The 13,831-nt window shown below is 42.3% G+C and overlaps 1 protein-coding gene across 4 annotated transcripts in view; it reads left to right on the plus strand.

Moving 5' to 3' along the window:
• The window catches only part of KCNQ5 (potassium voltage-gated channel subfamily Q member 5), a 567,647-nt gene that overhangs the window by 368,790 nt on the left and 185,026 nt on the right, over positions 1–13,831 (plus strand). For all 4 annotated transcript variants that reach the window (XM_082405058.1, XM_082405060.1, XM_082405059.1 and 1 more), the window contains exon 2: positions 484–574. In XM_082405058.1, coding sequence (XP_082261184.1) covers positions 484–574 — 91 coding nt within the window. The remainder of the gene's footprint in view (positions 1–483; positions 575–13,831) is intronic.

Below are 13,831 nucleotides of genomic sequence, written 5' to 3' on the forward strand. Positions count from 1 at the left end.
GAAAAGGAGCCAGTGGCTTAGTAACCACTTAGAACCCTTGACAGTTCACCAGAGCTGCTGAACGGGAGCGTGAGTCTGCTCCTTTGACAGGAGAGCAGCTACCGCATGTGCTCCAGAACAGGAGAACAAAACCCATCTGGGCCTTTCAGGACCCCTGCTTGGGAAAGCCCTTTATAGGAGATTCGCAGATTCTTAGCTGTGGACGTTTAAGTATAGCACGCAACACACACGCACACACGCATACATACACATGCACACACACATTCATTCTTCTCATCAGTACAGTTGCAAAGGAGCCCCATTTGCATTGGACATCACATTGTATTTTGATATTCAAAATGGCTAGTCCCTTTTAGGGCTGTTATGATTTAATCAATGCCAATTCAAATGGATCTGGTGTTTTATCCATTAGAAATAAGAACTTAAGTCTGTCATGCTAAGGCAAAGTTCTCATCAGATTTCTCTTTTTTTGTTGTTTTACAGTTTTCTCCTTGTCTTTGGTTGCTTGATTTTGTCAGTGTTTTCCACCATCCCCGAGCACACAAAATTGGCCTCAAGTTGCCTCTTGATTCTGGTAAGTGAAACATATGAACAAAAATGTACATAAAGTTTACATAATACAAGAATTGTCTATAATATTTATGCAATGCGTTTTGTCCCACGAAAAGTTATCTCTAGAAAAAAGAGAGTTTCTCTTAAGTATAAAAGTTTCAAAGGTCACTGAAACGTTTGCCTGCCGTTTTAACCTTTAGTCAATCCCCAAGAATACATAGAAATATTCTAGATTGCTATTACGTAGCAGTATCATGTGTTATAGTTGCATCATAAGTAGAAGGCAATACTTGGAAGCAGGTTTAATTATGTTTCTCTATGGTAGTAAATTACAAGAAGAATCAGCATCTCTGAGGTCTCTTACAATATTGCTATAAGTTACAGGAGAGAGAGCGTTTTCCAGTAACCACAGTTTAGCGGTAACTATGTATAGTCGGCCAAGAACTATGAGCATATGGCACCTCCTAGGAAAACAGAAAGCTTCATGCTCTTTTCAACCAACAGACTGCATTATGAATTTTGCTGCTAATGAAGTTACCTGGTGAGAAGTTCTGCAATTTGCTCTGTTTCCATTATGCTGTCAATCCTCAACCACAGAGAATTGCTCAATTCATTTTAAAATGGAAAAATACCCCAAGATATTTTAGTCTGAATTATTCTGGGCCTTTTAAACTCTTATACTTTCTATTACAACTGAACTATAGCGGTGTATACTCAAATCACATCTGATTGAAAGTTTGGTTCATTTACATCCATTTTGACCCACTCACTCAGTCCCAAAAATCAAACTTGACAGTCTCAGCACTGTCTGAATGAACTATACATTGGAACAACTCACTTTTTGCATCAAACCTGCTTGACTAGAGAGGAAAAGAAAGAAAGAGGGGGTGGGGTAAGATGGCCATGTGCCTTCATAAACAGAAATTGGTTATGCACAGCAGCGGACATTTAATACAAGAAAAGTATTCTTACCTTGAAGGTGGGAAGTGAAGGATGTCAGCTCGTACAACCTGGGCAGCTGCTCTTTCCCCTGTGCTCGCAGAGGCTGGTTTGTGTGGTGCTTAGAGTGACAAGACTTCATCAAGTCTCTGCCCTGTGACAGGGAGAAATCGCTTTTGAACCTGGAACAAATCTATCCCAATTTGTCTCCATACAAATCATGCTCAGCGGTATATTGCTAATGTCAAGGTTACTATGTTGAAACCCAAGATAGAAAGCAGATAGACCGAAGAGCCCACTGGGGATTTGTTCCATTTACAAGGTTCCGTTTGGGTAGCAAGTGGGCTTTTAGCCTCATGCACCCCTTGGATAACAACAAATGGTCTGAGCCAAGGTCTTAAGGCAGAGCTGGCTTTTGGGTACATATACAGAACTACAGCTAGGAATTTTAGATCGAAAATATAAATCTGATTTTTAGACCTGGGAGCATGAAAAGCTGGATTTACTGCATGACCAATGATATATATTATGAGTAAATCAAGCATTAAGAATCTTGTAAAAAGGTTTCTTTTATAACCAGGTCAAGAATCCAAAATATGAGGTTTACATCCTCCAAATCTCTGAAATATAAATTCAGTCATTGCTAATGAGTTTCTAAATAATCCAGAGAAACTCATGTTATTCAAAAGCCAAAAGCTGGTTAATACCATGATTTTTAAAACTTTCTGAGCAGTGGACAACTGACCAGAGTTCAGTAACTAGAGTGCATGTGAGTAGATAAAAATGTAGACGTTTTACACATCGCTCATCCTTTTTATTTTGCCAGCTTTATTGAAATATAATTGACATATAATATTGTGAAAGTTAAAGTGTGTAACGTGACAATTTTATATACATACATATTGCAAAATGACTACCACAGTGAAGTTAGTTAACAGTATATCACCTCACATGGTTGCCATTGTGTGTGTGTGGTGTGTGTGTGCGTGTGTGTGTGTGTGTGTGTGTGTGTGTGTGTGTGGTGAGAACTCCTAAGATCTACTCTTTTAGCAAAACAGTCAAGTGGAAAGTTCAGTACTGTTAGCTCTAGGCACCATGCTGCACATTAGATCCTCAGAACTCATTTGTCTTATAACTGGGAGCTTGTACACTTTGACCACCTTCACCCATTTCCTCCACCCACACTTGCACAACCACCGATCTACTGTGTTTCTGTGAGTTCAGGGGTCCCACATAAGTGAAATCATACAGTATTTGTCTTTCTCTGTCTCACTTATTTCACTAAACATAATGCCCTCAAGAGCCATCCATGTTGTCACAAATGGCAAGATTTTGTTCTTTTTATGGCTGAATATTATTCCAGTGTGTGTGTGATATATATATCACATCACATCTTCTTTACCCATTCATCTGTCAGTGGACACTTAGGTTGTCTCCATGTCTTACCTACCGTAAATAGTGCTGCAATGAACATCGGCATGCATGCATCTTTTCGAATTATAGTTTTCTAGGGATGTGTGCCCAGAAGTGGCATCGCAGGATCATATGGTAGTTTTATTTTTTATATTTTGAGGAACCTCCATACTGTTCTCCATAGTGGCTGCACCAGTTTACATTCCCACCAACAGTGTTGGAGGGTTCCCTTTTCTCCACATTCTGTCCAACACTTCTCTCTCGCTTTTTAATATAATAGCCATTCTAACAGGTGTGAGGTGGTATCTTATTGTGGTACTGATTTGCATTTCCCTGATGATTAGTGATGTCGAGTTCTTTTCACATACCTGTTGGCCATCTGTAAGTCTTCTTTTACCCCTCAGTCTTTTTTTTTTTTTTCCTCTAATGCCCTTGTTTTTAATCAGGTCTATTGAGATACAATTTACATAGAATAAGCATCACCCATTTTAAGTGTATAGTTTCATGAGTTTTGAGAAACACATATTGTCATGTGTATTAGTTTCTGAGGGCTGCTGTAACAAAAGTACCACTGTATATATCATATATATTTCATATATGTCATATATATGATAATTATATCCATCATTATGTTGAGTGAAAGAATGAGACATTATAGAGATAGTCTTGTGTTTGGCTTCTTTTACTCAACATAATACTTTTGATATTTATTTGTATATTTTTTAATTGAAGTATAGTTGATTTGCAATGTGTTAGTTTCAAGTGTGCAGCAAAATGATTCAGCTATATATATATATATATATATACTTTTTCATATTCTTTCTTATTATGGTTTATTATAGGATATTGAGTATAGTTCCCTGTGCTATACAGTAGGACCTTGTTGTTTATCTATTTTATATATAGTAGTGTGTATAGTTTAATCTCAAACTCCTAATTTATCCCTCACCCCTCCTTCCCCTTTGGTAACCATAAGTTTGTTTTCTACGTCTGTGAGTCTGTTTCTGTTTTGTAAATAAGTTCGTTTGTATCATTTTTTAGATTCCACATATAAGCGCTATCATATGTTACTTGTCTTTCTCTGGATTACTTCACTTAATATGATAATCTCTAGGTCCATCCATGTTGCTGCTAATGGCATTATTTCATTCTTTTTTTATGGCTAAGTAATATCCCATTGTATATATGTACCACATCTTCTTTATCCATCCACCTGTTGATGGACATTTAGGTTGCTTCCATGTCTTGGCTATTGTAAATAGTGCTGCTATGAACATTGGGGTGCGTGTATCTTTTCAAAATAGAGTTTTCTCCGGATACATGCTCAGGAGTGGGGTTGCTGGATCATATGGTAGCTCTATTTTTAGTTTTTTAAGGAACCTCCGTAAATTGGCTGAACCAATTTACATTCCTACCAACAATGTAGGAGTATCCCTCAGTCTTGAATGCCTTTAGATTTAGCAAAGTAGAAACCAGTCCTTTTATGCAAGTGAGGCCTTTGTGTTAAGCAGTGTAGTAAGTGCTGCAGATGGCTGGTCTCTGAAAGCCGTTGCTACATGGCTTTCTGGAGGGAGAGAGTTTGCGTATCCTCCTATTTTTGTGCTATAGTGATAAATTGTCGAGGTGTATGTTTTAAACCAAAGTGTAATCTTAAAACCTACCTAAAAATATTTGGACTGTGTTGTGAGTCTAAGGTTTTACTGATGTTATTCTTTTCATCAGTGTTTTCTCCAAAGACTGTTGTGTTTTATTTGGACAAAAAAAGATCAAGTATAGCCTTTGTTTTTTTCTTTTTCTTATTTGGTAATAAGCTGGAAAAGCATGTGTATTTTAATTCTTTTCACTGTCAGTTCATATAGTATATTATAAAAGTTCAATCAGTTGTAGAATACTGGAAAAAAACCAAGAGAAATCTTAATTATTTAGGGACTATTGTATTTATTCTTTTAGCATGTGTTTTTGAAACAGTTAATCTGATTTCTGTCGATCCTCTGAATTTAACCAAACAGAATACATAGAACACAATTCTGACTAGCAGTGTTTTTAGTTCCCAAGATGAAGCATATCTAAAGAATTGCCATCCAAATAGTAATAGGAATGGCTTTTAAATGTCTGCAACAATTTACAATAAAGTCACTTTTGTACACTTTTGGTCACAAATACAACACAGAGGTGTAAATTTTGAAGAGTTATGTGTAAATCACATATCACAGTTGCGTATGTTTTCATAACTCTGTCCATTTTGGGGTTTTTTAAACACTTTGAAAGATATTCCCACATTCTAACTAATCCTATTTCTGGCAAGTAGAAGACACCGACGCTTCCGACAGGGAGCGCATTTAGGCAAACCGGCCCCTGGACAAGCTTCCAGGGCACTCACCTCCTTGACACTCGCGCTTTCCACTTGCTTCCTTGAGCGCGCCAGCATGTTAGGGGCAGGTGCCTCCTCACCTCTTGGGGTCCCCACGGAGTCCTCCACTCTCTGTCCCCCACCCCAAGGGGAGGCTCTCATCGTTCTCATCCAGAACTGCACTCCCCCTGCTAGTGAGTTCAGGAAACCACTTCTCTGTGTCTTGGTTTTCTCATCTGTTAAAAGTGGGTAGTAATATCTGCTACTTCATAAAGTTGTTGTGAGGATTAAATGCCAGTGCTTAGCCCTGGGCTCAGCACACAGAATGGCATCAGATATTACAGTCACTGGCTCTAACATATACAGTGGAGCCTAATGGGGGCACAAGGGCACTGAACCGGGGGTATTGGAAAAGGCTGCATTTGCGATCATATCGTACTTTTGTCGTAGAAAAACAAGTATCTCACCACAAACACTGTAAATTACGGCAGCTCTTCACACAGGCGTGTCCATCCAACCAGAGGTGACTCATTGGGGGCGCATTCAGTGCATTGCTCATGTGCACAATAATCTCTTATGTTTGGTGACTAAGGAAACAGATTTCTCCTCTTGTAGTTTTCTGGTAAATGCATCTGATGACCACGCTCATGGCTTTCAAAGCTCTCCCCTCAGCGTCAGCTGGCTGGGTGGAGCACTGCTGAGGGATAGCCCGGGATCTAACAGAGCGGCTTGCTCAGCTCACTCTGGGCACAGAATTTATGAACTCAAGAGGACAGTGCAAAGCCATGTGCCCAAGTGCCAGGGACAGTGAAAAGCTGGTGTTGATTTCCTCGGTTTTGTAAATTCTTCAGAACTGTAAGGGAACTAGCATTTTTTTAAGTACCTTTCACGTATCAGACTCTTTGATTTCTTATTAAAACAAAAGAAACACAAAAAACCTTGCAATGTAAGTATTATTCCTCCCATTTTACCGTACCAAGTTGTGCAAGAGCCCAGGCTGCGTCCCAGGCCTGGCCGCCGCCTCGCACCCTCCTGCGCCTCAGTCGAGACCGATGGGTCTCCCCAGTGTGTTTCCAGGGCTCAGGGAAGCTCTGCCGGCTGAGGCTTCCTAGTGGTTCTATATATGCCAAGTGATGCCCGCGACCCTCTCATTTAGATTAGGTTAGTTTCCTTTTTCTTACAGAGTCCATCTACAAAGTTAGCACAAGTGGGTGTATCCCTTCACACCACTAGCAGTTCTTTGTGTCAGGAATTCCAAATCTGATTTTGTAAACAATCAGCAGCCCGATCTGTGGGGTAAACAGTCCCAGCTCGCTTTGTGCAGGTGAGCTCAGCGCGGTGCTAGTGAAGGGAGCGCTCCTAGCTCCAGTTAAACTACTGTGGAAAGTTTTGTTTCGGTTTGTTTTGATTTCACGAGCCTGAGGTGGTATGTTTCTGCATTTCATATCCCACCTTCTTAACAGCAGTGCTGTTTTGGAGTGCATTTCCTTTGTATTGGATATCTTCTGGTCTTCCAGATTAATTTTAAAGTATTCATTTTTGGCCTTTAAATGTAGATTGTCCAACATGATGATTTGTACATATTTCCGGTGACAAATCTTCACCTGATGACCTCTCTTAATGAAAATGATGTATATCATTTGCAAACTTTTCATTGAAGGTGGTCATTTCTAAAATTGCCCGCCCACAAGCAGTGAAAGGAATGTTGGTACGAGTTTTAGCAAGCAGAGAATATCTCGGTGTGTTTGCTCCTCTTCCCTCCTGCTGTGTTAGCAGGGCTCCCGACCACAAGTGGGTTGTGCTAGACGTCTGGACGAGACCCAAACGCATGGTCAGGGGTCCAGGGTTTCCCAGACATCTTAGCTGTCTGGCACCTTCTGGATAGAGTTGATGCATATTTGCTGGTTTTGCTTTGTGTAGCAAAGCAAACATGGGTTTGCTGTTTCTGTGCACAATGAATCAGTTCCTGAAATGTGTACAAATCCAATTTAGGCAGATCTAATTACATCTTCAATGCACTAGTGTAGCTTACTATTTAAAGAAAATCTGTAGTGCATCCTTTTGTTAAGTGTAGTCCCCCTTGAGAAGCTAATAACTACATAATTAATCTGTGTTCCATGTTTGTTTTCTTTTTCTAATGTGGATACATGCGGGGTTTGTGTGTGTGTGTGTGTGTTTTTAATTGCTGTAAACTACCTATTATGTAACACGGTAGTGAAGAATTAGACAGGTTGTTACCATTTCCCATCTGTCAGTATTGGCAGAGTGGGGAATCAGCCACAGACACATTTACCCATCCTTGCAAAGTAGAAAGACTTGCGCATAAAATTATATGGATTTGATGTAGAAGATTACATGAGATCTTTACATTTAAAGCTCTGGCATGAACATTGTAAGACAGGATAACAGAATGTCAGGACAAGGATCCGTTGGAGGGTCTTCAGTCTTCCACGGGTAGGAGATGTGAAGTGATCGGAACTGAGGAATGAGCAGTGCTCCTGTCTGTTTATCACATCCCTGTAATTTCCTACAGAAAGCGCTCAGAATATCCCAGCCAACACTGGAAACTGCAGTTATTTTCCTTTGCTTGTCTTTCGTCAAGGAAAATGCAAATAAACTTTAAAATGATTCATGGAGGCTCATCAGTCTGCTAATGGCAGAAAAGAAAATGCAGGAGCAGTTTGCACCTACACTGAATCCTAACCGAGGGATGATGATACAGGAGGGGAGTTGCTCTGTACAAAGTACTTCACATTCAGAGGGAAGACTTGTTCAAATTGAAGATAATGGAATTATGCCTGAACAGGACCACGTCTCTATCCACAAGTACGGAAGCGAAGAGCTTCCACACTTCCGACGTGAGCACCGGTGTCTCACCGGGTGGTCCAGTGTGCGTCACAGAACCGCTCTGCCCAGTGCTGTGTCGGGACGTGATGAGCAGCCCTTGGCCAGGCCCACGCTGACGCGGACCCGCTGTGCCCTTTGACGCCACAAAGGCATACTCAGCTGAGAGGGAAAGAGAGCAACAGGGTGGTGGTAGAGGGTTGCTAGAAAATGGTAGAGTCCAAGCGGGGTTGCAGCAGAAGGAAGAACGCCCTTCCCTTACCACCTTTCCAGGCTTAAGTGATTTCCACCGTTTGAAACCTGCTCAGACACCTGCTTCTGCCTGGGATGAACTGGCTCTTCCCTCGGCTTCCCGCCGCAGCAGCCGCTTGACGGTGAATCTCCTCCCTTCTTCGTTTACTCCACAGCATTGCTGTGGCTCCCAGTGTCCGTGAGGCGTTTTTTGGGGACCTGAGGATACGGCAATGAGCAAAGCAGGCGAAACTCTGTCCTGGTGGAACGCACGTTCGTGCTGGGAAGACATAGAGTAAACAAATGAACCAATCAAGTGTTAAAAAATAAAAGTAAAGCAGGAAAAAGGAATAGATAATTGGGTGTTTCCATCGTGTGTTCAGAGAGGTCCACCGGACAGGGCAGCTCCTAGCAGAGACCTCAGTGAGGTGGGGCACCTCGCCAGGCAGCGATGAGAGGAGAGAACGTTCCAGGCAGATGGGGCATCCAGGGTAGAAGCCTCGGAAGGGCAAGGGGACCAGGGTGACTGAGGGAGAGGAAGCCAGAGGGGGGTGGAGGAAAGTGAGGCATGGCTCGGACTGTACATCTCTGGAGCACAGGATCCAAAGCTGACTCAGCAACAGCACTCCGTACAGTGGGAGCTGGCGGCAAATTATCAAGAAATTTGATGAAAGAAGATGGCAAGACGGCCAGTGGTTTAATTGCACAGCATTAGTATTGAACTGTTCACAGTATCATAGATATGGCACCAAAATTAAGCTCCGATGCAGTGCCTGACTTAGAATGGACCGGAGTAGGGAGTCTCTGGTGGCAGCCCTCAGGGAGCAGTTGCCGTCATTCCCCCTCTCCTGATTCCCCGGGCTCCGGGCCTTAATTCGCTGCAGTTTTAACTCATTTTATACGAAGTGCCTCCTACCTTCCAGCCCCTGTGCTGGGGACTGGAGCCCCAGATATGAGTAAGGCACTGTCCTGCCCTGGAAGCAGATCTACAGCACATTCCTGTCTACAGGCTCTGACACAGAAAAAAATGAAAAGCCTTGAAATCATGCATTTATATAGAATAAATTATGAAATTAGGAGATGAAAGAAAAATGGGTTAATTTGACATCTTAATTCCCACTGTAACATATATGGACAGAGAGAATAAACCTATCTCAAGTCATTGATTTCTCATGAAAACTATGGATAAGATTACCAAAATCTATTTTCAATATAGGTACTACTGATCACACTTATATAGGGAATTTGGGGTCGGAACTATATAAAGGCAAAGCTGGAAACGATGGGGTGGCCCCCTGTTCCTGTGCAGGCCTATGTCACCCTCAGATATCGAATACTGGGTTGGAATATGGGGGTTCCGTGTTCCCATGCAGGCCTACCTCGTGCTCACATATTGAATATTGGGTTGGAATATGGGGGTCCCTGTTTCCTTGCAGGCCTACCTCATGCTCAGATATTGAATATTGGGTTGGAATATGGGGGTCCCTGTTCCCCATGCAGGCCTATATCAGGGGTCACGATTAAGGTGAAAAGACACATCATGCTTCTGCAAAGTAGAGAAAAAATTTCCAAGCTGTAAATGGCAGCTTGACAAACAACATTACAGGCTGGATTCCAGGAGAATGCTGCAGGCCTGGCTTCCTCTGGGGCTGGAAATCATAATGAATCCACAGAACATACTGGAAAATGAAGAACAGAATGGAGACTTGTGAGTGTAGCCGGCCCTCCAGCTGCAGCTACTGGAGACTGCAGGCGTGTCGGTGCTGCAAGACCTGCGCATCCGGAGAAACCCTGGACAGCCTGCTCCGGAAACAGAGCAGCCTCAACCGAGGCACCCTAGGGTGAGGCCGGGAGTGGAGGAGCACCAGCCCTGGGTGTGCAGGCAGGAGGGAGGACTCACTCTGGCCCCCACTGCCCACCCTTAACTCTCCTGAACTTTACTCCCTTAAATCAGGTGGCATCAAGTACAAATCGACATCAAGTGCAGCCTTCAAAGAAAAGAACAGCCTGGCCAGAGGGTGTCCTGCACGGTGGGGGGGGTGGGGGGTGGGGAGGGCATCCTGCCTCTTTGGCCTCTTTGACTTCATGGATGGTGCTAATAACGGGGGAACATGTGACCTGATGACACACCTGTGAATCTGACGGGGACTGCAGGGTTCTGCCCCTCTTGGCCAACCCATCTGCGTCTCTCCTGCAAGCTGCTTCCTGGGTCACTCGCTGGCTTTGCCCTGGGGTCCCCCACAGTGGAGCTTGCATTCTCAGGGTCACTGTAGCCAGGCAGGGATGGGCATCCCGCCGCTCAGACAGGCAATTGTGTGACCAGGTTGGGAAGCTTGTCTGCTTGTAGAGCCCAGGAAAGAGCTCCGGGCTGGGGTCAGAAAGGGGAAACATCAGAGGGGACGTTCAGAGGACAAGTGCTTCCTTGAGTCCCCGCTGCAGCCTGAAGGATATCTTTTACCTTGAGCTGCTCATCGATTCATTCATTCATTTATTCACTCATCGAATATTCGCTAAGCACCAATCAGGGATGCTGTGAGCCAGAGGCCCTAACCCACAATACACACCAGCTGTACACTGACACTCATACCTCCCCTATCCCTGTCTGTCGTAGTTCCTCAAAAACCATTTCTCTACTTAAATCAGGTGGAGAATTTTGAGGATTATGCAAATGCAATTTGTTCTCTTTCTTCACAATTCCGTAATGCAAATTGCCTCATATGTGATGCTCAATTGGGTAATGATGTCAACGTAACAGGGAAGTTAAAGATGATTTTTCCAAAACGGCAGCGGCTGAGCGTAAAGCACATCAGCCTAGCTGAACGCAGCAAGCCTGAAGGGGCGCACACCGCCATGGCGCCTTCTTTATTTTGGAAACTCGCTCTGCCTTGGAAGTGCCTATGGGACGATTCTTCCCAACCTGTGCAAGCGACACAAACGTAAAGCGATACATCTTTAGCATCACTGTATTTTGTGCAAACCCTGCGCCTCTCTACCTGTGACGTGTGATGCAGGGCCCTTGTCTCCAAACCCAGCGGCCTGCACCCTCCCGACACCCCCCATCAGGCTCTCTCCACATTGATGTAGGTGATGGCCAGGACTGCTGCAGCAGCTCCCTGTGAGAACTCAGCATCTCTTTTTAACTGTACTAATATCTTATTAGGATTGTTGTCTGTGTTAGATTTCTGTTTAGAAAGGTCCATAGGCTCAGAGTGGTTTGCCCTAACTCTATTTCTCTATGTTTAACATAAGCCCTGATTTTTTTACTGAGCAATCTTACCTAAAACCTGGCTTTTTATCAATGCACTTATTTATTTTTAATTGAAGTAGAGTTGATTTACAATGTTGTGTTAGTTTCAAGTGTACAGCAAAGTGATTCAGATATAGATAGATAGATATTCTTCTTCATATTCTTTTCCATTATGGTTTATTATAGGATATTGAATATAGTTCCTTGTGCTGTACAGTAGGACCTTGATATTTATCTATTTTATATATAGTAGTTTGTATCTGTTAATCCCAAATTCCCAATTTATCCCTTGCCCCTTTTCCCCTTTGTAACCATAAGTTTGTTTTCTGTCTGTGAGTCTGTTTCTTTTGTAAATAAGTTCATTTGTATCATTTTTTAGACTCTACATATAAGTGATATCATATGGTATTTGTCTTTCTCTTTCTGACTTACTTCACCTAGCATGATAATCTCTAGGTCCATCCATGTTGCTGTAAATGGCATTATTTCATTCTTTTTATGGCTGAGTAATATTCCATTGTATATATGTACCACATCTTCTTTACCCATTCATCTGTTGATGGACATTTAGGTTGTTTCCATGTCTTGGCTATTGTGTGTAAACAGTGCTGCTATGAACATTGGGATGCATGTATCTTTTTGAATTATAGTTTTCTCCAAATATATGCCCAGAGTGGGATTGCAAGATCATATGGTAACTCTACTTTTTAGTTTTTTAAGGAACCTTCATACTGTTTCCACAGTAGCTGCACCAATTTACATTCTCACCAACAGTGTAGGGGGGTTGCCTTTTCTCCACACCCTCTCCAGCATTTCATCAATGCATTTATTGCACTGTGGTAGGAAAGCTGGTATAAGTGGGTTCGAGTTTATCCATTCTGCCAATTCAGAAGCACACGCTGCATTCTGCTCGATATTATGGGCTTTTCAAGTGAAAGACATCAGAGCATCCTTAGGTCATAAGGATGACATGGGGAGGTGTCATTCTTAGGTCAAATAAATCACAGGGATAAAAACCTGTGTCAGATGATGGTTTAGTGTATTCTTCATCCAAATTTTTCTACTCTCCTTTTTATCAAGCTATGTTAAAGAAATCTTTAAGCCTTGCAAACCTATTCTTCAAAGGTTCAAAATTTTTTAAATTAGCCAAAATTTTAATAAAGGAAACTTCTATGCAGTTTAGATAGAAAAATAATGTTGCTGCAGGTTGAAACAAATTTTAAGACTGTTATAATAGAGCAAATTGAGAATATTTTCTTTAAAATATAAGTTGATTTAATAATTGTAAACTTCATTTTTCGCCTTAACTCTATGAATTTTGACATCTTCTCAGTACATAAAATCTGTAACATTTGGATTATTCTGTCTTTTCCTGCTTTTAACTTAAAGTAAAATTCCAAATGATTTTCAGACTTAGAAGATGCAGTTCTTAACCTTGCCGCACACAGCCTTCTCACAGCTCTCTGGTGCTTCCTGTTTCTCTAGGCTTATTTCTGCACCAGTTTCCCTTAAAGGTGCCCACACAGGTAGCAATGGGTGTATGCATACCTGTGTGCACATGTGTACACACACACTCACACACACACTCACAGTCACACTTTACGCTACAGCAATAGCAAACCATTCACACTTGCCAGGAACACTGCCTCTGTGTTTTCACAAATGGTAATTCTTCTATTTGAAAGCCTGGCACTACCACTTCCCTTCACAACCGTGGTAATTCTTACTCATTTGTTAAGTCTCATGCCACCTCTCCCTGGAAGTTTTCCCCGACCCCCCAGGAGCTGTTACACTCCCTTCCTCTGTGTTCTGGGGTCCAGCACAGCTCCCAGGGGGTGGTCTGTAGCAGTGGATGGTTGATACCAGTGTTCATCGTGTTCCAGTATGATCATTGATTTCCAAACATTTTATTTCTGCTAGACTGAAAACTATCTAAGAATCGGGACTGCATGTTAGTGGTCTCTGTATTGCCTAGTTTGTACCACACTGCCTAGCAAGTAGTGGATGCTCAAAAACCGTGCAAATAAACTAAATGACCCGGCCCCCCAATCCAAAGTAACCCAATCCGGTTACCTACTCCACATGCAGTCTTGTTTTGTCAGCTCTATGGCATTATCACGATTTTATTTATTTTTTTGCATACTTGTGACTTTCATTATTGGTTTCTGTCCCCAGAATGCAAACTCCTTAAGAGTGGGCCTTGTTCTGTTCACCACTCCCACCCCAATGTCTGGAACAAAAGAGGTACTCAATGC

This window comes from Balaenoptera borealis (genome assembly GCF_965194805.1).
Source record: "Balaenoptera borealis genome assembly, chromosome: 9".
In the NCBI taxonomy this organism is placed as follows: domain Eukaryota; kingdom Metazoa; phylum Chordata; class Mammalia; order Artiodactyla; family Balaenopteridae; genus Balaenoptera; species Balaenoptera borealis.